The sequence below is a fragment of the Astatotilapia calliptera genome, chromosome 5, assembly GCF_964374335.1.
Source record: "Astatotilapia calliptera chromosome 5, fAstCal68.1, whole genome shotgun sequence".
Lineage (NCBI taxonomy): Eukaryota > Metazoa > Chordata > Actinopteri > Cichliformes > Cichlidae > Astatotilapia > Astatotilapia calliptera.
In genome coordinates, this window is record NC_137426.1 from 22,558,407 (window position 1) to 22,580,045 (window position 21,639).

The window sequence follows — 21,639 nt, forward strand, 5'->3', positions numbered from 1 at the left end:
TGGGGAAAGTGGTTCAAATGCAAGCCCGTACTAGCTTTTAAAATACACCCACTTTATTAGGTATGCTTGTTTAATTGTTCATTCATGCAAATGTCTAGTTCAAAGTGGGCATTGAAATTGGCAGAATAAAAAGTTGTAAAGTGGTTGTAAAATAGTCAGATGTCGGAGCAGAATGGCCAGACTGCTTCAAGCTTTAAGGAAGGTAACAGGAAATCAGAAAACCACTTTTAACAACAAAGGTATGCAGAAGAACACCTCTGAAAATAAAATAGTGAACAGCAGCAGATGATATCACTCCAGCCAGCAAAGGTCAGGAAACGGTTTGAAATTTGCATGGGCTCATCAAAATTGTACAACTGAAGTTTGGAAAGTATTTCCTGGTCTCATGAGTCTCGATTTCTGCTGGTTTGTAGGATTGGAACCTGACAAGCAACCTGGAAGTATGGATCTATCGTGCCTTCTATCAGTGGTTTGTGTTTGTGGTGGTGTAACAGTGTGGAGGTATATTTTCTCTGGGCCTTTAGGACCAATTGTGCATCACTGGTGCCATATACCCTACCTGAATATTATCTATCATGTCCATGGTGTACCTGTCCTCTCATGTCACAAAGGACAGCAAACTGGTTTCTTAAACATGAACTTGAACAAGTTCACTTTACTCAAATTTCCTCAACAGTCATCACAACTCAATGCATGAGAGCACCTTTGGTAGATGGGGAGCTTCTCATCATGGATGTGTAACCAACAAATCTGATATAATAATATGGACCAAAATCTGAAGGGAATGTTTCCAGCACCTTGCTGAATCTATGCCACCAAGAACTGGGGCAGTTCTCGGTGTGGGGGGTAGGGTATTATCTACTCAATAAAGTGGCCATGCTTTAGAAACCGCATGATAATGAAAAGTGTGGGCACGTGGTGTCTCTTAGAAAGTGCTTCATTTTGTGCCAAGAGGAGGAAAAAAAAGTATCGACTTCAAGCAGTTTTAAATGCAAGTGTTTCCAAATTTGTGTGTTCAAGACAATTCTTAACAACTGAATTATAATCTTACTGCAAATTTATCACAGTTAATCTTTACTTACTATACTACTTATTTTTTATAATCTGATAACGTAATCCTAATTACATGTAATTAGTTACTATCCAACCCTGCTTACTGAAATCATGGCAATAGCCTGTGCGCTATTTGGGGGTTTGGGGAGAGATGATAAAGCAGTAGGAAGTATTTCCAAGCGTGTATTGTTGAGTTAATGGGTGGTCTGTGCTTCATCAGACATATACCCTTTTTTTCGGATAGTTTGATTATAGAAAACTTACGAACTTCTACGTAATGCTGCAGTAATAACAGTGACTGGGTAATTTGACGCAGCAAACAGTCAAAAACGCCTTTTTAGTGGGCGTGTTTTTATCCAGCTAACGGGACTGGGTGAGCAGCAGCTTTCGGGGACTTCTCCGAGATCTGTGCTCAATCAATACTACCGATCCAATCCAGCGATCGCGATCACATTTTAATTGTAGTCCGTATAAAATGCAACACTCGCGAACGGCGAATTAGCGGCGGTGCGTTTGTTCAGGCAGTGGCTCGCACGAGTCATGAAACCGCAGATTAAGTGTTAGGGAAGTTCGATCGCCGTTTTAAAGACAGCAAATATCATTCAGCGAACAGCCTTGCGGTATTTTAGTGGTTTTAGAAGATAACCATAATGCAGAGCGACAAGCCGGAGCCGAGCGAATCCAAGGGCGCCGAGTGTCCGAGCACAGGCGACCGCGAGAAGAAAGCCATGAGTAACGTGGAGGCAGAAACTGACAAACCCAAGGGGATAAGTGCAGTGGCGGTACTCTGGACCTTTGGGAAATGCCTGGGTGCCTTGCTGCCCGTCTACCTTGCCGGATACTATCGGGTCAGCACCAGTCTGCTGGTGTTCGGCATGATGATCTACACGGGATGGAAACATGCCCGAGAAGGCAAGGAGACGCGCCTGAAGTCAGCCATACAGCTGCTCGACAACGAGCAAGAGTACACATCCACGAGAGTGTCCAAAATCAAGCGAGACCTTCCTGCATGGGTAAGACATGAATGTACCTGATGGTCTGAGAGCATATTAAACTTTCTGCTGCTGCACTGTCTCCCCCTTAGCCCACTTTGGCCTAGAGTAACCTTACATTACACAAATCAAGCAAAGCCTGGCACTGAACCATGCAATCACAATACCACTACAGAGGCTACTGTAGGGTGTAATGAGTATTTTTGAGTGATTTATCCCCAACCAGTAATTATTATTTGCTGCAATGGAACTATGGCATGCACCACAGCCTAGTATAGCCTTGAAAAACTTTGCTGCACCGTTGCTCTTTAGCTCCTCAAAGGAGTATGCAGTTTTGTAGAACTCTTTGTCCCTCTTCCTTTCATACAAAGACACTTCCTAAATTCATTGCACACGTGTTTAATTTTAAAACGAAACATGTCTAAAAGCACACAAGGGGATTGTTGCTTCAAAAACAGCTCCAAAAACACTCAAACTGTCTAATCAAAACTGAATGGAGAATGTGTGAGGACACTAGACCTGCAGTCTATAGTACATCTTTGTAGTAATTGTAGACAGAACGCAAATTCAGAAACCCACATGTGCCTCTGTCATCTAGGAGTATCTGGCCACACCCAAGTGAGGTTCTGTGGGTTCCTGTTTCAGGAGTGATTAAAATGATTGCGTGCATAACCAGACAGAATGCATGTCCTCACTGAAAGGTTCAAAACAGATTTCTCAACATTGTCACGTGGCAGTGCTTTGTCTGAGAGAAACCTATGAAATATACATGGGGGGAAACACTTCAAGCACATATATTGCAAGAGTATCTTGACAACTGACTTACAATGCTTAATGTGTAATAGCCACATCATTTTTAAAGTGATCTTTTTATATAACATATCTTCATCCATTTTTTTGTATAGTTTTTGAAAAGCTTTTTCAGTCTGAACCCTCAGGGAGAGAGCACTGTTGTGATAGCAACAAAGTTACCGGTCATCTGTGAATGAATCATTTCCCTTTCCTCTTGTTTGTTTATCAGTTTCTATATAAAATTTAAGCGTGTCCCTGCCCTCTGTTTCTATCCTTCAGGTAAACTTTCCGGATGTTGAGAAGGTTGAATGGCTGAATAAGGTAAAACATCAACAAGTTCCTCTTTTTCTTCATCATTTTATTGTACAACTGTCCATTTCCCCTCAAGCCCAGCAAACACACGCTGTTCAACAGCCCAGCTGTTGTGTTGATTGACACTTAGTGTGTGCTTGCTGATAAGTACTGTTGCTACCTTAGTGGAAAAAAGGCCACACCCCCACCATTGTGGCCACTCTGTCTGTACTGCAGAGGGGAGGCCCGGTGCCAGGCAGCCCACTCAACATTTCCATTTCATTGCAGCCTACCAGACTCACAGGAAAGAGGAGGAGCCACATAGCTCTCCAAACTAAAAAGAAACCCTGCAGCCCCACCCCCATCTCCTTCTAGCTCTTCTAGCCTAGAGAAAGGCCTCTAATACAGACATAAAGAAATAAAAAGCATTCAAGATAGCAGGATCACAAGACGTAAGCATTAGAAAGCAGACAAAGCAGAGGTTTGAGACTGCTTACTGGAGGGGAGGTCAGCAGATTGCTTTACTGCTCAGGCTTCATGCGCCATAAGAGCAGGCAGCTGATGACTCATTCTCCACTTATGCCAGACTCTAACCAACTGTGGGGTTTTTGTTTTTTTGACAAAGTCAGAGGCACGCAAGCAAACTGTGCTCTGTTTTTAGATTCTTTCTCATTGACAATAGACTGAAGACTGCACAGGTTTACATAGCGGTATTAATATTGTGCAGAAAGAACCACATCTAGACCACAGATGTCATACAGCATGTTGTGACCCCAAACAAGAACACTAACAGCTGAGGAGGTTTGGTACACTGCAGCTGTCTCTGTCATTCTTTCTGGTATTTCAAACAGAAGGCGAAAGTTTACTTGAAGCAGTCGTCTCGGTTATGTTTATGAAAGATAAAAACATCGTATTAAAGCATGTGCTTGATATCCTGGCCAGGTCCTGCAGCAGGTGTGGCCCTTTGTCGGCCAGTACCTCGAGAAGCTGCTGGTAGAAACCATCGCTCCTTCTATCCGAGCCTCAAGCAGCCACCTCCAGACCCTCAGCTTTACCAAGGTGGACATGGGAGACAAGGTGATGACACTGAGAGTTTACACAATGCTATGGATTTGCAGCAAAGATCCACACAAGTGATGCATGATAGAATTATACTGTTCAAACAAATGTCCTTTATGTTTGCTTTAGGCCATGAAGGTTGTAGGGATCAAGGCACACACAGAAAATGACAAGGGACAAGTCTTGCTGGATCTGTATATTAGGTGACTTTTTACTCTTTTGCTTTTTACTCTCTCTTTACTGGAATGTTTCCAGGGTGCTCATATTGGTGACATTTTTGTGCTTATATCTTCAGCTACGTTGGCAACGTGGAGATCAATGTTGAAGTGAAACGGTACTTCTGCAAAGCTGGAGTCAAAGGCATACAGGTTTGTCTTCTTATCCAAGCTTAAAACTACTATGTGGTGACATTATTAGACAACCATTTCATGTAAAGCTTTTAAATGCCAATCTAAAGACCCAGAATTCAGTAAAATACAAAGAAAATCTGCTTTTCTTTATTTAGTGATAATTGGCCTTTCTGTTTCTCTTTTGCTTCAGCTACACGGGATGATGCGAGTGATCCTTGAGCCTCTGATTGGAGATGTGCCCATTGTGGGTGCAGTCTCTATGTTTTTCATCCGTCGGCCTGTAGGTCAATTTATATTTACAATTCACCTCCATTAGTCCTTCTCTTGTTGCACCTTCCAACCCCCATTTCTGTCAATAACACGTGTCCTATAGTCTTGTATGCTATTGGTTTGCTATCAGTCCTTAAAGATTGCTCTACACGGTTCCTTCTTATCTCTTCCCAGAAACTAGACATCAATTGGACTGGACTGACTAATTTGTTGGACATTCCTGGACTGAAGTGAGTCATGCTGAAAAAAATCTTGCTTTACACATTATTAATAACCATAGCCTTTAAAGGGAACCAAGTCTGCTTGTTTCCAACTAAATGTTTCCAACTTCATGTACGCTATTCAAGAAGCTTTGCATGATCATGATTCACAGTTAAAAATAATCCCTACTCATCCTATGCAGTGATTTTGTAAAGCCCCACAGTTTAGCTTTACCTCTCTTCCCTTCTGCAAATTCAAGGCAAATTTCTGCTAATTGAATGCCCTTCATAAACAGACAAGTGGGCGGGGCTTCTCTCTGCTTGCAAGAGATGAACATTTTAGTGACGTGAGCCTGATCAAGATCGTTTGGCTCAGAGGAATCACCTGTACATAGGCTGACTTCATTGTTTGAAACTTCTGTCATATTTAAGATGTGCATGCAACATTAACAGTATATTTATAAGAGAAACTAAAGAAAGTACAATATTTTCCCTTCAAAAATGTCGTTTCAATAATTTACTTTTATTGTACAATGAAAATTAAATGATTTTTAGTGCTGCCACTGAAATATTACTCTGTTCTATGTTTTAGTGTCATGTCAGACAGCATGATTATGGATGCTATTGCCTCCTTCTTGGTGCTGCCCAACCGCCTGGTTGTCCCGCTGGTTCCTGGCCTGCCTGTGGCCCAGCTACGCTCTCCTTTGCCCAGGGTAAGGCCTGAATATTCATCTGCACATTCAGACTACAATTGTACTTCAAGCTTTAAAACACTAGTACCGTATATGAACCTCTTCTCCTCTCTCAGGGTGTTGTACGCATCCACCTACTGGAGGCACAGAAACTAGTAGCCAAGGACAACTATGTGAAAGGGGTCATGGCAGGCTTGTCTGACCCCTACGCCATATTAAGGGTGGGACCTCAGACCTTCACCTCCAAACACATTGACAACACAGATGCCCCCAAGTGGGGAGAGATGTATGAGGTGAGGAGAAAGGTTTTTTGTTTTCTTTGTAAACCATCAGCACGTAAATTGGAAAATGTTGTCTTTCACACATCATTTCACTTTGTTCTGTATTTGAGTGTTTCTCCTGATATATCAGTCACTGGCATTGTTCATTTTCATTCACGAGGCTGCAGACAGCTTCCATACAAGCCCCTTTGTCAGTCGTCATGTCCTTATATGTGTTCCGTACATCAGGTTATTGTCCATGAAGTACCTGGTCAAGAGTTGGAGGTTGAGGTATATGACAAAGACCCAGACAAGGATGATTTCTTGGGCAGGTACATATGCATAATTCATGTCCTGGTTGAATCTCATGTTGTCACCTTTCATTTGTCACCTGCATGAACAGTGGGGAAAAGTACTTCGAATGTACAGAGTCTCCTTTCTGTTCTGTTGATCATTGAAATTGCACTACTGTATTTTGTTTTTAATCCTTCTTGTCTTGCACTCCTCCTCCTTATAGGACCAAATTGGATTTGGGCATTGTGAAGAAATCCATAGTTGTCGATGATGTAAGTGAGCAGTTTTCTTTTTTATCTTTGCCACACTGAGGATGATTTTTTTTAATCATAAGACGGTGAAAGTATGTCTGAATGTGTCTTCCCAGTGGTTCACTCTGAAGGACACAGATTCTGGACGGGTTCACTTCAGGCTAGAGTGGTTGAGTTTGCTGCCAAGCACTGATCAACTAGAGCAGGTCTGAGTGTCTAATTTTCACTGATGATCAGCTTTTCGTGTGTCATCGAGGAGACTTGTGTTTGTTGTCAAACAATTACACTAAAAGAAATGTTGTAAAATCATCATCTAGGTCCTGAAGAGGAACGAGAGCATCACCAACAAGAATGCTGATCTCCCTTCTTCAGCCATCTTGGTTATCTATTTGGATAAGGCTGAGGCGCTTCCTGTGAGTCAAATAAGTGTGCTTTCTGTGCCCACATTCGTGCACAGCTCAGAGCTGCTTCCTGTGTGTGGTTAAACTAACTGAGCTGAAACTGCTATTTGTTTCGCATTCCACAAGTTTGTTGCCTTGGCCTCAAACCCAGTTTAGTCTGTTCCACTGTTGATGAATATGGGTAACTCTATCCAAAACTGTTACACACTTTTCAGACTCTTCTAATTTTGTCATATATTTAAGAAGAAAAACAAAAGTTAAAGAAACTTTGGAAGAAAACCCCCGGCTTATTGTTTTTTCTCTTTGCAAACTTAGACTTCCTGATTGTGCCAGGCAGCACGGTGCTTCATTTCAGTTATTTGTGCTGTTGCTATGGTAGCCATGCACATACTTTCATTGTGACCGACCTCATGTTCTTATAATAGTAGATAAATCTATTTGTTGTGCTGCTCTTGGTTACAGAATGTCAGTGTCTTACTCTGCATTCATATCTGTCCGCAACTGTGTACGTTTTAGATGAAGAAGGGAAATAAAGAGCCCAATCCCATGGTGCAGTTATCTGTGAAGGACGTCACTAGAGAGAGCAAGGTACATCTCCTGGAAAAGCCATTTAAAATTCTCTTGATATGTTTTGTTTATTTTTTTGTCATATGCACATTTTCCGTCTTCTCTTTAGACTTGTTACACAACCATTAATCCAGAGTTTGAAGAAGCTTTTACCTTCTTCATCCACGATCCTCGCAACCAGGACATAGACATTCAGGTAGTAGATGATGAGATTATGTACCATTTACTATGCAATAAAACTCATCTTTGATAATCTGACGGGTGATGGTGTTGAACTGTCTTTTCTTCATTAGGTGAAGGATGCTGACCGTGTGCAGACGCTGGGAAACCTGACCATCCCGTTGTCCCGTCTCTTATCAAATTCCAATCTTTCTCTGGACCAATGGTTCCAGTTGGAAAACTCTGGATCAGCCAGTCGCATCTACCTCAATGCGATTCTCAGGGTAAATGGGACTAAGACCTATGATCCTGCACTGTTATAATGTCTAATAAACACACTAACAAAAAAGTGGAGTGTAGGAAGTGATTAATTCCAAATTCAATTAAGAATTTTTGTCTTTCTGCTTCTCCTTTTTCCCATTTCACCAAAGGTCCTGTGGTTAGACGAAGAGCGCATTCCATCTGATGTGTCCTCCAGCTTATCCCAACAGCTCCCACAGCAGACCTCTGCCCATCCTAGCTTCGCTACAGAGGTAATACAGGACAGTCCAGTTATTTTTTTCTTTTTACTTGATAGCTCTTAGGATCTTGCTAGTATTTTTTTTATTTTTTAAAAATTTAAAATGCACATTTTTATTTCAGGGACTGCTGAGAATTCACCTGTTGGCAGGTCAGAATCTTGTTCCGAAAGATAACCTGATGGGAGGCATGGTGAAAGGCAAGAGTGACCCCTATGTCAAGATCAGCATTGGGGGTGAAACATTCACAAGCGAAGTTATCAAAGGCAATCTTAACCCCACCTGGAATGAGATGTATGAGGTAAGAAATTGCTGTAAAATTTTAAAGAATAATCTGCGCTTTTGTGTGTAATTAAGTAAGGAATTTTATTTCAAGACAACTGGTTCACATCAAATAAAAACAAAAAACAAGAAAATAGAGAACCAGAGAACCATTTTAAAATAAAATCTAAATCCAAGTTTAAAAAGACAAGTCTTCAGCTGCTTTTTGGCTGAGTAGTTCATTTAGTTGCAGTGTAATTAGTTAAAAAGGGTCCTTTGAGATGTGTACTTGGTTTGCCCCTCAGGTTATTTTAACCCAGCTTCCAGGCCAGGACCTGCATTTGGAGGTCTTTGATAAAGACATCAACATGAAGGATGACTTCATGGGCAGGTAACTATATCTAAATCAAGCATCACAATGCTTATTACCATCTACATGATCTATTCTAATCTTGTATGTGTTGACATGCAGGCTGAAGATCAGTCTAAAGGATCTCATTGATGCTCAGTACACTGATCAGGTGGGCATGTGCTACAGTGTTAGCCTGTAGGAATGTGATTAGCCACCTACATAGAGTTTTAGTATTTCAGGTACAGACACATATGAAATTTTAGAAAAATGCAAATGATAGATCTGCTTGAACTTTTTCTCTAAAATTACTTAATTAAAGATAGTTCAGACATTAAAATGATTTCTCTTTATTTTTCAGTGGTACACGCTCAGTGATGTGAAGTCTGGTCGTGTACACCTGATATTGGAATGGGTTCCAACAGCCTCAGAGTCAGACAGATTGGACCAGGTCAGTAATATCGAAACAAGCCACGGATTAATGAACACCTTGTGCTGAGCTTGATTTATATTCTGCGGTTGCTTTCTGCATCTTTAGGTTCTTCAGTTCTATTCCCAACAGTCCTACAAGAACAAGGCAGTTCCCTCGGCAGGCCTGCTGTTTGTGTTTGTCGAGCAGGCAGATGGATTGTCAGTAAGTCTTTTAATACTGCTTTGTAGGACAGACTGTAGAACTAGGAGCTGACCTTTGGACTCCAAATAAATATTACTGACTGTTGTCTCTTCCTGCAGGTGAAGAAGAGTGGAAAAGATCCAAAAGTAGGAGCAGAGTTAACTCTTGGAGCAAAGTCTCGAAAAACTACAGTAAGACTTCAAGCCCTCATCCTGATACTTCTGCTTCTCTTTCAGTACTAAGATTGGCAAAGAACTCTATGGATTGACTCTTTTGTCTCGTCTTAAGGTGTGTGATCGTACAACATCACCTCAGTGGAATGAAGCATTCTGCTTCCTGGTTCGTGACCCCAGAGAGGCTATTCTTCTTGTTAAGGTAAGATGACTTCGGTGTATTATAAAACTTATCCTCATGTAAACAGATCTCTCATATAGAAGTTGTTAATACCAAATATTGTGTTTTTCCAGCTCTCCCACAGCTGGACCTTACCCATGGGCTCTGTGGTTATTCCTATTCGAGAGCTGCTCTCTGAACCAGAGCTGGTCCTGGACCAGTGGTTCCATCTGGATGGAGCCTCACCTGAGAGCCAGATTCTTTTGAGAACTGAACTCAAGGTATGTCAGTCTTTGTCTCTCTCAGTTTTTCAGTTCAACTTTTTTTTTGTTTGTTTGTTTTGTTTTTTTGTTATCTTCTAAATTAAGCATAGTTGTAGTTTAAGTGAGTCAGAGCATCAAGCTCAGCTTCAGTCCCAACATATCAGTTGATCTCAGTGCCAGTCCACAGTTTCTGAGGGCTCATATAGGGCACACTATATGAGCCGCTTTAGTTGCTGAACCCCTGCAAGCTGCTTTGCAACCCCTTTACTCCAGCTCCTAGTATCCTGCTTTATGTGACATATCGGTGTCATAGCTGTTGTCACTGTTGCCTGCTCTGTATTCTTGTTATTATTCTTGCTGTTGCGCCCTCTGCCCATGGCTTTCCATGTTAGCATAGTGCAACCAAAGGAGGTGGCAGAACAAAGCTATGCTTAATTTAAATCACTGCAGATACAAATATCAATCTTCAGTTTTAACTATGTTGGTTTAGACCGAAATATTTAACATATTTCATATGAATAAGTGAATATCATTAACTTTTGTTTTCGCGATAAGTCCCCTTCTCTGACTTTAATTCTCTCTTTTATTTCCTTTTTTGCTCATTTTTTTGTTCTTTTTCTAATTTGTTTTTGCAACGGGTGTAATGACTGTGTAATAAATAACATAGTTAATTTAGAACAATGTCCATTTAACTACAGATGCTGATTCCAAGCAAATGTCCTGTTACCGCTGATAAAACTAAGGTGACTGCGGTGTCAGATCCTTCTGCTGCTAAGCAGAAACAGGAGACAGAAAAAACGCTCAAGTAAGATTATTTATTCAGTAAAGTCTATTTCTGTTTAGCCACCAGATTTCCCTCTTAAACTTGACTGATTTCTAATCGCTGTGTTTTTAGGTCGAGCTCAATAGACACTCCTCCCGTGGAGACTATTGTCTCTTCAGTGACTTCGCATGAAGATGCCGATGCCAAAAAAAAGGCAGCTGATTCAATTCCAGATGAGACGGAAGAAGAATCACCAAGTCCTGCCATAACACAGCCCCCTCATACTTCCCCAGACATCAGCTTTGCCAGTCAGGTAACATCACAACACACTGATCTACAGAAGCAGATACGAGAAGCAGGGCACGACAAAATCCTGTTTGTTAAAAAGCCGCATGGATGAAAATATCCCTCCCTTTAGGGTCTGCTGAGGATCATCCTGCTGGAGGCCCAGAGTCTTGTTGCCAAAGATAAAGTGATGGGTATGGCAAAAGGCAAGAGTGACCCTTACGCTAAGATCAGTGTCGGTGAAGAAAGTTTTAAGAGCAACGTGATCAAGGAAAACCTCAACCCGGTCTGGAATGAGATGTATGAGGTGTGTATGAGGGGCTGCATAAAATCAGAAGGCCTGTTACCACCTAACATCTGTGACTTTGACTAAACTTGTTTGTGTTCTCTAAGGTGGTTTTGAGGCCTCAGTCAGGACAGGAAATGCAAGTGGAACTGTATGATAAAGACATGGACAAAGATGACTTCCTGGGCAGGTAGGGGCTAATGTGGAGGTCTACACTTGTTCAGAACTGAGTCAGAGGAGTCAGATCACACTAAGATAACTACCTGAGCATAGCAGTTGGTAAACAAATGTGTATACTGGCAAAAAAACCCAGTGTCAGTCGACCATGATATGATGTTTATCACAGTACACTAGTAAAAAAAACAAAACACTGTTTCTAAATTCAGAATCGCTGAAACAGGAATTGTGCATAATGTGCATAATCTTCTTTGTTGACTAGATTCAAAATCAGCGTGGCAGACATAATCAGCTCCCAGTACTTAGACCAGGTGGGTATTGTAGATATTTTCTTACTAAATGTGTGTACGCCTTGTGCATTTATAAACTGTAATCCAATGTTTGAGCACCTCTGTTTCAGTGGTACACCTTGAATGATGTAAAGTCTGGCCGTGTCCGTCTGATCCTGGAGTGGGTTTCAACAGTGTCCCATAATAACACCCTAGACCAAGTCAGTGCATGTTTCTGTACACAAACAAAATGCTCCTTCTCTGATTCGCTGTGCACATCGGTGCTGAGTCACTAATGTATTTTTTATTTGATTCTCTGCTGCAGGTAATGCATTTGCTGTCTCTGCAGTCTTACCAGAACAAGGCCACTCCCTGTGCAGCACTCCTCTTTGTTTATGTGGACAGAGCGCACTCATTGCCTGTGAGTCCCTTGTAATTTTGCACAGTGAAAATCATTATGATAGACAGTTTGATTATGAGTTCGTTTACCCACATAAAGTGAAAAATTGCCACTTTTAACACTTTATATTTTATAAGATAGTATTGGATGTCATAATTGCGCTATACAAATACAGGCCATTTACCATTTACTGTATAGCTCTGTGTAAATAATCATTCTGTACATTCGATAATCTTTAATCCTACAACTGTTTACAACTTGCATAGTTCCCATTTCTGTATAGCTGTATATCCCAGATTCTGTAAAGTTATTTATTTCATTTCATATTCTGTATAGTTTTTCATATTTATATCCTGTTCATATCCTGTACATAGCTTGTACTCACTACAGCCTGTACATACTTATAGTTAGAGAATATTCACAACATACTTCATACCGTGTACATTATAACATACCATAATAGACCCATTTCTGTAATATACTCACATATCTATATTATTGCTAATATATATTGTAATATATCTATATCACTAAAGCACTTCTGGATGGATGCAAACTGCATTTCGTTGCCCTGTACCTGTGCATGTGCAATGACAATAAAGTTGAATTCTATTCTATTCTATTCTATTCTAATTACGGAGAATAATGTCTACTGGGATAAACTCTGATCACACTTAAATTGGAGAAGTTAAGAAAATAGATGAAAGGAATTCAAACTATTCATGTAATCTAATCTTTTTTATTTCTGTGTACAGTTCAAAAAAAGTGGAAAGGAGCCCAAGGCTGGAGCTGAGCTGGTGTTTGGTAACACAGTCTACAAAACTAAGGTATGAAATTAATAATATATGTGACATAATATACTATAACTTCACACCTGATTTTTTTTTAAAAGAGAAATAATTTATTACCATTCTTTATCCATTTTCTGCCTGAAGGTGTGCGATCGCACGAGTGCTCCTCAGTGGAACGAAGGATTCTACTTCAAAGTACACAATCCCAAAGAGGAGATGCTCATCATAAAGGTAAATGTCCTGAATTTGTTACAGTACAATACACAGTACAGTACAATAGCATTTAAAGTCTGCTGCTGCCCTCTTCATTTCAAGTGCTGACTGATATCACAAATGTGTCCTTTCGCTGTGTAGCTCTCCAGTGCGTGGGACCAGCCAATGGGATCTCTGGTAGTTCCTGTGAGACAGCTTCTCTCTGAACCACAGCTGGTCCTGGACCAGTGGATGCCTCTTGATGGAGCATTACCTGAAAGCGAGATCCTCCTGAGGGCTGAGCTCAAGGTATGAAGATATGTACACTCTACATTAATGTTACTGTGACTGACATCAAGGAACCCCAACTGAAAATGTGTCATTAACAGATTCTTAACTCGAGGATGGATGAAGTTCCACGGCCGACTGTGACCACTGTAAAGAAAGAGGACACCAGCACCCACACAGAAAAGGCATCCGCAGCAGCTGGCAAGGAGGAAAAAAGTTCAGAGATGCCAACGCACAAGTGAGTCATTTGCGTGTGAAATCTATAATCTCACGTTGAAGCTAATGCTGCTGTACCCGAGACTGTAGTCTTATTCAAAAACAGTTAAAACCAAAGTTAGAAGTGCTGCTAAGGAAAATAAGCAGTTCATACACCTTTAATTTAAACACAAATAAGCTTAATAAATAGAAGATATTAAATGTGCTCCCTGTTGGTGAGTGAAGGTTTAGGAAACGTGCTCCTTGATGTCATATACCACTTAAATATATAGACATAGTTGCACTAGGACTGCACAGGACGCATCATTCAGATGGTATTATGTCTGACAAGCTTTATTCCAGACTTTCATGTTTTTAGAATAATGTTGCTCTTAGGTCTGTTGCAGTATCAAACCAGACTAAAGAACCTGAAGCAAATCCTGCAACTGCTACAGAGATGGCTCCTCATGTTGAACCAGCACATGACCCATCCCCTGCTGCCGCAGTGAGTCACATCACACAAAAGTCAGTTGTTACTCTGCCCCAGATGTCTGTTTTCGTCTTCATAACATTAATGTAATTTTGCTCAGCTGGTGGACAAGCCAGCCGATGCAGAAGAGCACCGCACACAGCCCCACACAGCAGACAGAGGAGACTTTGAACCACAGAAAAAGCAAACAGAAGGGTGAGCTCCACGTGACAGCAAACACAACTATATTGTTCCTTCAGTTTTTCATATTTTTGTCATGTTTGCCTCAAACAAACAATTTGAAAAAAAAAAACATAATGAGAAAAAAAAATCTTCTCCATTTTCTGTGTGTTTGGATATGAATGAATTTCCAGTTTGGGCAATCTTGCTCACGCCACAGTGGCAGGTCTTCCCACTGACACTAAAAAGCCAGAAGTGGTTCCTGAAATCCCCAAACCTGCTCAGGTTCTTCCACCACACACAACCCCGAGCCAGGGCTTTGCTCAAGAGGTGGGTGTAGTTCTGTGTTTGTTATCAGCATGGAAAGGAAAGCAGTATCATGTAATTTGCTTTTGAGTTCATATATACATATTCAGATCATTCTGGAGGTCTAATTCTAATGTTTTGAAATGTAGGGCTCCATTAAGCCTGTGTTTTTTCATTACCTCACATTAGACAATATCCTCCCAGCGATTCCATGTGTCCTCAGATATTCGGTGGGGATAATTAGATAAATGGATGCTGCTGGGATTCAACCTATCATTTGGGTTTCTAAACAGCCCCTCATGTCTCTTTCTGCACAGCAGGATTTTCCTTCTTCCTCCTGTTATTTTACTCTGAGCTCTACTAGAATGGGCCCCTCTGTTGTGTCATACCAGCTTCAAGGAAGAAGAAGGACATCTAGAGGCTTAAAACAAAATGAGCATGTTGCAAACGCAACTTATAATGTAGGATACTCTTAATGATGGATCCTTTGCTAATTTGAACAAGAAAAGCAGGTTTTCATTAAGTAGTTAAACAAATCTCTGATTGATGGTTATCTCTAAAGATTTATCTATGAAAGTGACAAAAGAATGTCAGATTAACAGCTAGTAAGCAAGAAATTCCTGTTTTCCAGTCTTCCGTGGGAAGGACAGAAATGATCTGGATCACACTGAAATGTATACACAGACAACGAACGTCTGCTCTGTTCTGTGGTACTTTCTGTATAACACTTGCAGTCTTCATGCTGTAGGGGCTCCTGAGGATTCACCTGCTGGAGGCCCAGAATCTGGTTGCAAAGGATAACCTCATGGGGGGGATGGTGAAGGGCAAGAGCGATCCCTATGTCAAGATCAACGTAGGCGAGGTTGCATTCAAGAGCCATGTTATCAAGGAGAATCTAAACCCAACATGGAACGAAATGTATGAGGTAAGATGTTTAAGGTTGTTGTTTATTATCTGAGCTTTGATTTGTCTGAAGTAGTTTTTTTGACAAATGTTTGCTTCTCTTACTTTTAAACAGGTCGTTGTGAAAGGGCACAGCATCCAGGAGATCAAGTTTGAAGCATTTGATAAGGATATAGATTCTGATGACTTTCTAGGAAGGTGTGTTTCCTACTCTAAAGAATCAGTGCTGTGTTTCACTGGTCTAGCTTGATTGCAGCTTCCACTTCGAGCCATGGAAAATGAAAGATAACACATTTTTGTTTTATTTAAAACAAATTTCCACCTGTATAAAATTAATTGAGAATACCATTTACATTATTGTTATTAATCCAGTATTGACTGCTTTTTTCACAAAGTTTGTCTCTTAAAACTCCTGACATCTGGAAATCAGCCTGAAGTAAACATGGTCATATTATGTGAACTTAAACTCGTGTTGTTGTTAATCATTTGCCTGTATTCGTGTTCACAGATTCAGTATTAAGCTAAATGAGGTCATAAGATCACAGTACACAGATCAGGTTAGTCATGCAAACCTTGAGCCACACCCTGTGTGTTTTTAACTCAGTGTTGCCTGTTTTCCTCGTACAAAGAGTTTGTCATGTTTCTCTAACAAACGTTGTCTCTCTTGCAGTGGTACACTCTGAAGGACGTGAAATCTGGACAGGTTCACTTGATACTGGAGTGGGTTCCTGCAGTGTCAAATGCAGCCAGACTGGAGCAGGTGGGCCCCCCAGACCGTGTTAATAAACTCACTCAGTTCAGCCTCGCTCTGTTCATTTAAACATGGAGTAATATGCCTCCGGCCTCCTAGAATGCTGTTGAGCAACATAGCACCACACAAGGTATATTCACTTTGCAAAATAATCACCTGACCTAACTGGCTGTGCTCCATGCCACAGGTGCTGCAGCTTCAGTCTCTCCAGGCTTTTAAGAACAAAGCTGTCCCTGCTGCAGCTCTGCTCTTTGTCCATATAGACAGAGCACATTCATTATCTGTAAGTCGCCCGCAGTTCATTGATACACTGTGCACAAGTTGACAGAAACAATCCCACGTGCTGTGTAACTTGAATGCCTCTCTTTTGCTTCATAGTTGAAGAAGAGTGGAAAAGAACCAAAAGCCGGAGCTGAGCTTGTTCTGGGTGAAACAGCCTACAAAACCAAAGTGAGGCTCTTTCTCTCATGATGCTCTGCAACTCAGTGTGATAATTGCTTTTTTTACTGCTATATTAATCGTATCATTTCATCACACTTTATCAGCTCTGTGACCGCAGTACCAGTCCTCAGTGGAATGAGTCTTTCTACTTTGTGGTCCATGATCCTAAGCATGATATGCTTGTGGTGAAAGTAAGATATTTATCTACATCTGTTTTTAACTTTTGCCATACTTCTTGCATTCATTTCTGTGTACAGATTTAATTTGCTTACATGTAAGAGTACTAATATTGGGGTGATTTTCATTCTCACGCTCTTTTGCATCGCAGTTGTCGAGTGGCTGGGACCAGCCAATGGGATCTCTGGTGATTCCTGTCAAGAATCTGCTTGCAGAGCCACAGCTGGTTCAGGATCAGTGGTTCCATCTGGATGGAGCATCACCTGAAAGTCAAATCCTGCTTAGGGCTGAACTCAAGGTGATAACATCTGACAGATAAAAGCAAATGAGTTGACTCGTTACTGCGCACTCTTACTGTTATCCTGGATGTGTTTTATAGATACTGGCATCCAAAATGACGGATTTGATTGGTGCAGGGACTTTGCCCTGTGCTGCTTCTGGGTGCAGTTCTGGAAACGGGCAGGTGAAGCTGTCGCTTTCATACGCCTCGCAAGAGAGAAAGCTCATTGTCATCGTTCACGCCTGCAGGTGTGTGAAACAAAACATTTAAATCGCATGAGTGCTGCATATGAATATTATGCATCTGAGGCTGTGTTAAAGGAAGGTGTTTGTAATAGTATAACACAACCTCATCATAACTTCATCATAAACTTACCATGTTTCTGCGTGGGGTCAAAAACAGGTCATAAACGAAATTCATGTTTATTTTCACCAACTTTATACTGACAGAAAGATCATTTTGAATTCATTTTGCACATCTTCTGATGTGGCTGTACGAAAACTGAATTCAGCACATGATGGAAACAACACCTGAGTCCATCAGAAATGCCTGTATGTTGTTGCATTGAAAAACATTCTGCTCTGCATTTCTGTTGGTCTCTAACACTTTAGGAAAAACCCACAAATAGGGAAATTATTAATGATAACTCAAAGAATATTTCATGCTATGTTGACTGCTCCATATATTGAAGAAGAAACTGTATTGCTCTAACATACTAAATGAAAAATAATGTCTCCATCATATGATATGACAACCTTTTCGCACGAACTGTGAGACCGTTAATTTTATAGGCTAATGCTTTATGTTCATTTAACAGATGCTAGATTTTAATAGAGTTATCCAGGGTATGAGTGATCTAATGGTAGCAGATTTTCTGTTAGGTAGAAAATATATTCATAGACATTGTGGGCTTTACCAATAGACGCACAATGAAGCATCTTTAGGAAATGCACCCCCTGTCCAGTGGATACTTGGAGTGAGAGCTGCAACTTATACTTATATCTGAGTTTCTCATGTTTGCTTGTTGTACTTTTGCTTTTGAAGTTGACTGTTCATGAACTCAAAATAGCTCCCGGGAAACATCAAAGTGCTCCCACCCCTGCTGGCATGTCTTAAAACATTTTTACAGTTAACTTTTGTTCATCTTTGCTATATTTCATTTTTATATTGTTTATTTTTTTATCCACACAGAGGTCTGTTGTCGCAACATAAAGATGGTGTGGACAGCTATGTCTCCCTCATGCTGCTACCAGATAAAAGCAAGGCCACTAAGAAAAAAACAGGAGTGAAGAAGAGAGACCTCAACCCAGAATTTAATGAAAGGTTGCACTACCTTTTTTCTCCTTTGTAGGTTTTGTTATCCCTAAAGATCTGACCTAGTGTTTTAATAATCTTTTTGTACTTTTTTAAAGGTTTGAGTATGATCTGCCTAAGGACGAGATAAGATTCAGACGCCTCAGTGTATCAGTGAAAAATAACTCCTCTTCATTCAGAAGCCGAGACGTCATTGGACAGGTCAGACTGAAATCATATTTGTAGCTCTTCCTGCATCTGTTACATGGCTTTAAATATACTGCCAAACAGCACACTGAGATTCGGTTGGGTAAAATGTACTCCAATCTCCTCACTGTGCCTTAGCTGGTAGCGTAAATTGCATTGATTCCATAAATGTGTTTTATCTTTTCACTCTGAAATGCTGTGAATACAGGCAGAAACTGTGTTCATGCAGATGCTGACATGACATTCCCATTCTTTAGGTGCAGCTCGAGTTGGCTGAGGTGAACCTCGTGTCTGGTGTCACAGAATGGTGAGCAGAAGAGATCTGGTTTCATCCAGACTGTATTTACATTTATTCAAATGCTCAAGCTTGATGGTCATTATTTCTGACCATTTTTATTGACCATCAGGAACTCTTACTATCATTCAATGACTGTTCCACCTCATCTTCCAGGTTCACTCTCAAGGATGAAGCTGAATAGAAATCGCTGCTTGCTGATGCCGTAGTACAGCGATGAAAACGTCATCATTCAAATCCTGCTGCTGCTAATCACACCGATGCCTTCTCCTCTGTACTTCTGCACACAGTGCCAGCATGGCAGCCTTACCTATATCCACCCAGCTCACTGTGTTATAGCATCTAGTATAGAAGTGCACAGCTCTCGTATTCACATACAACCACATACATACAAGTCACCAAAGATAAGTAGAAAGAAGCAGCTAAGTTTAAAAAAAAAGGTGTAAGTAAGTTATGATTGAAAATTATATGAAGAAATTGAATTTAAAGACTGAACAGAGAAAGTGATGGATGAAGTGGCCTGAAGGTGTCATGTTACATTTTATTGCTTTGTTTGCTCCTTGTTGCTGTGAGAGTGTTTAAAATCTTGTTTGAAGTGCAGCAACATTATAGCTTTTAGTTGATTTTCATGTATCACTCATGAATTTTAATGCCATTTCAGTATTTTAATCTTGTTTTGTTTACCAGCTTAAGGTGGATTTTTTTATATTTCACATTGCCACGCAGCTTTTGAGAGTGCCTTTGGAAATAGTTTTTGTATGGTTATTTTTTTACAGCTAAGGATGTGTTACACATATTTCCACAGTTATGGTTTAATTTGTGTATATTTGCAAAGGTCATTGATCAGGTGGGAAAATGTTATTGAAAAGATGGCAACAAAAATAAACAGATTTTGCACAGCTCACATTTCTGCAGAACAAAAGACTGTTTCTGTATAAATTTGTTATCTTTTGTATTTTGCTCTTTTAATTTTTTTATTGCTTTCTTATTGCTTGTTTGAGGCAGCTATCCTACTCATACAGTAGGTTTACTGCAGGTGTACTGTACATGAAAAGCTCTGACTCTTCTAACTGAATCTAAAAAAACTATTTATTTATTTTTTGCTTATTTTATTTCAGAATATAAAGAATGAAAGGATGTGTGTAAAGGTAGAAACAACCACATTCTCAGTTCATATAAAACGTTGTGACAGTGTCAAAATCATCTACAGCAAATAGAAACAAATAGAATCATGAATTTTATTAATTCTATTTTGTAACCGTTTTATATTGTGTATATTTGTGTTACCATTTCTTGTATGGTTAGAAAATGTGTTACAGTTAGCATTGGGTGATCCAACTTTCCAACTGCAGACTATTTCAAGTAAAATTTAACAGCTTTATGACACCTAAAAGCAAGCAAAATTAGATGCATTACAGACAGTCGTGCTAATATGGAGGAACTACACAAGGAGCAATGAAGACTGGGGTAACAGAGAGAGCCACTCATACAGGATGTTTCCACACTGTGGAATTCAATGCTGGATATGATTTCTCTTCTTCCAATACTAAGAAATCAAGAGGATGTTTTTGCAGCTTTGGATAAACAAAAGAACAAGCTGGTCATTTTAACTCCATCAGAGCTGGTAAAACTCCAAAAGCTGGTGACTGTCCTTGAGCCATGCAGGTACATACAGTGGCTTTGGTCTGAGTGCAGTCAGTTACGCATAGACATTGCCTGATAAATGCTAATGACTAAATAGAGTGCGCCTGTGTGTAATCTAATGTCAGTACAAATACAGCTGCTCTGTGACGGCCTCAGAGGTTGTCTAAGAGAATATTGGAACCAACAACACCATGAAGTCCAAAGAACACACCAGACAGTTCAGGGATAAAGTTATTGAGAAATTTAATGCAGGCTTAGGCTACAAAGAGTTCCCAAGCCTTGAACATCCCACGATTCAAGCGATCATTCAGAAATGGAAGGAGTATGGCACAACTGTAAACCTACCAAGACAAGGCCGTCCACCTAAACTCACAGGCACAAGGAGAGCGCTGAACAGAAATGCAGCCAAGAGGCCCATGGTGACTCTGGACGAGCTGCAGAGATCTACAGCTCAGGTGGGGGAATCTGTCCATAGGACAACTATTAGTCGTGCACTGCACAAAGTTGGCCTTTATGGAAAAGTGGCAAGAAGAAAGCCATTGTTAACAGAAAACCATAAGAAGTCCCGTTTGCAGTTTGCCACAAGCCATGTGGGGGACACAGCAAACATGTGGAAGATGCTGCTCTGGTCAGATGAGACCAAAATGGAACTTTTTTGGCCAAAATGCAAAACGCTATGTGTGGCGGAAAACTAACACTGTACATCACTCTGAACACACCATCCCCACTGTCAAATATGGTGGTGGCAGCATCATGCTCTGGGGGTGCTTCTCTTCAGCAGGGACAGGGAAGCTGGTCAGAGTTGATGGGAAGATGGATGGAGCCAAATACAGGGCAATCTTGGAAGAAAACCTCTTGGAGTCTGCAAAAGACTTGAGACTGGGGCGGAGGTTCACCTTCCAGCAGGACAACGACCCTAAACATAAAGCCAGGGCAACAATGGAATGGTTTAAAACAAAACATATCCATGTTCTCTTAGACAACCTCTGAGGCCGTCACAGAGCAGCTGTATTTGTACTGACATTAGATTACATACAGGCGCACTCTATTTAGTCATTAGCATTTATCAGGCAATCCAG

At 40.6% G+C, this 21,639-nt stretch overlaps 1 protein-coding gene across 1 annotated transcript; it reads left to right on the forward strand.

The window, feature by feature from the left end:
• Window positions 1-1,395: 1,395 nt before the first annotated feature.
• LOC113022586 (uncharacterized) lies at window positions 1,396-19,820 on the forward strand. The gene is made up of 52 exons (XM_026168129.2): window positions 1,396-2,066; window positions 3,117-3,158; window positions 4,071-4,205; window positions 4,317-4,390; window positions 4,483-4,555; window positions 4,728-4,817; window positions 4,982-5,037; window positions 5,600-5,720; window positions 5,816-5,992; window positions 6,209-6,291; window positions 6,477-6,525; window positions 6,621-6,710; window positions 6,822-6,917; window positions 7,422-7,493; window positions 7,582-7,668; window positions 7,766-7,915; window positions 8,063-8,164; window positions 8,274-8,450; window positions 8,716-8,801; window positions 8,883-8,931; window positions 9,121-9,210; window positions 9,298-9,393; window positions 9,492-9,563; window positions 9,661-9,747; window positions 9,840-9,986; window positions 10,667-10,773; window positions 10,864-11,044; window positions 11,150-11,323; window positions 11,410-11,492; window positions 11,742-11,790; window positions 11,880-11,969; window positions 12,074-12,169; window positions 12,904-12,975; window positions 13,084-13,170; window positions 13,294-13,440; window positions 13,521-13,657; window positions 14,011-14,119; window positions 14,205-14,299; window positions 14,458-14,593; window positions 15,318-15,494; window positions 15,588-15,670; window positions 15,981-16,029; window positions 16,143-16,232; window positions 16,411-16,506; window positions 16,602-16,673; window positions 16,769-16,855; window positions 16,993-17,139; window positions 17,221-17,369; window positions 18,313-18,444; window positions 18,534-18,636; window positions 18,879-18,928; window positions 19,073-19,820. Exons 1-52 carry the CDS (start codon window positions 1,704-1,706, stop codon window positions 19,098-19,100), a joined length of 5,490 nt encoding a protein of 1,829 aa, XP_026023914.1. The 5' UTR covers window positions 1,396-1,703; the 3' UTR covers window positions 19,101-19,820.
• Window positions 19,821-21,639: the final 1,819 nt, after the last annotated feature.

Excerpts from the sequence above, each read along its gene's own strand:
- LOC113022586 (XM_026168129.2), top strand. The coding sequence starts at position 1,704 with ATGCAGAGCGACAAGCCGGAGCCGAGCGAATCCAAGGGCGCCGAGTGT. Across the intron at positions 3,159-4,070 it reads AGGTTGAATGGCTGAATAAG|GTCCTGCAGCAGGTGTGGCC; the intron begins GTAAAACATCAA and ends TATCCTGGCCAG. Across the intron at positions 7,669-7,765 it reads ACCAGGACATAGACATTCAG|GTGAAGGATGCTGACCGTGT; the intron begins GTAGTAGATGAT and ends TTTCTTCATTAG.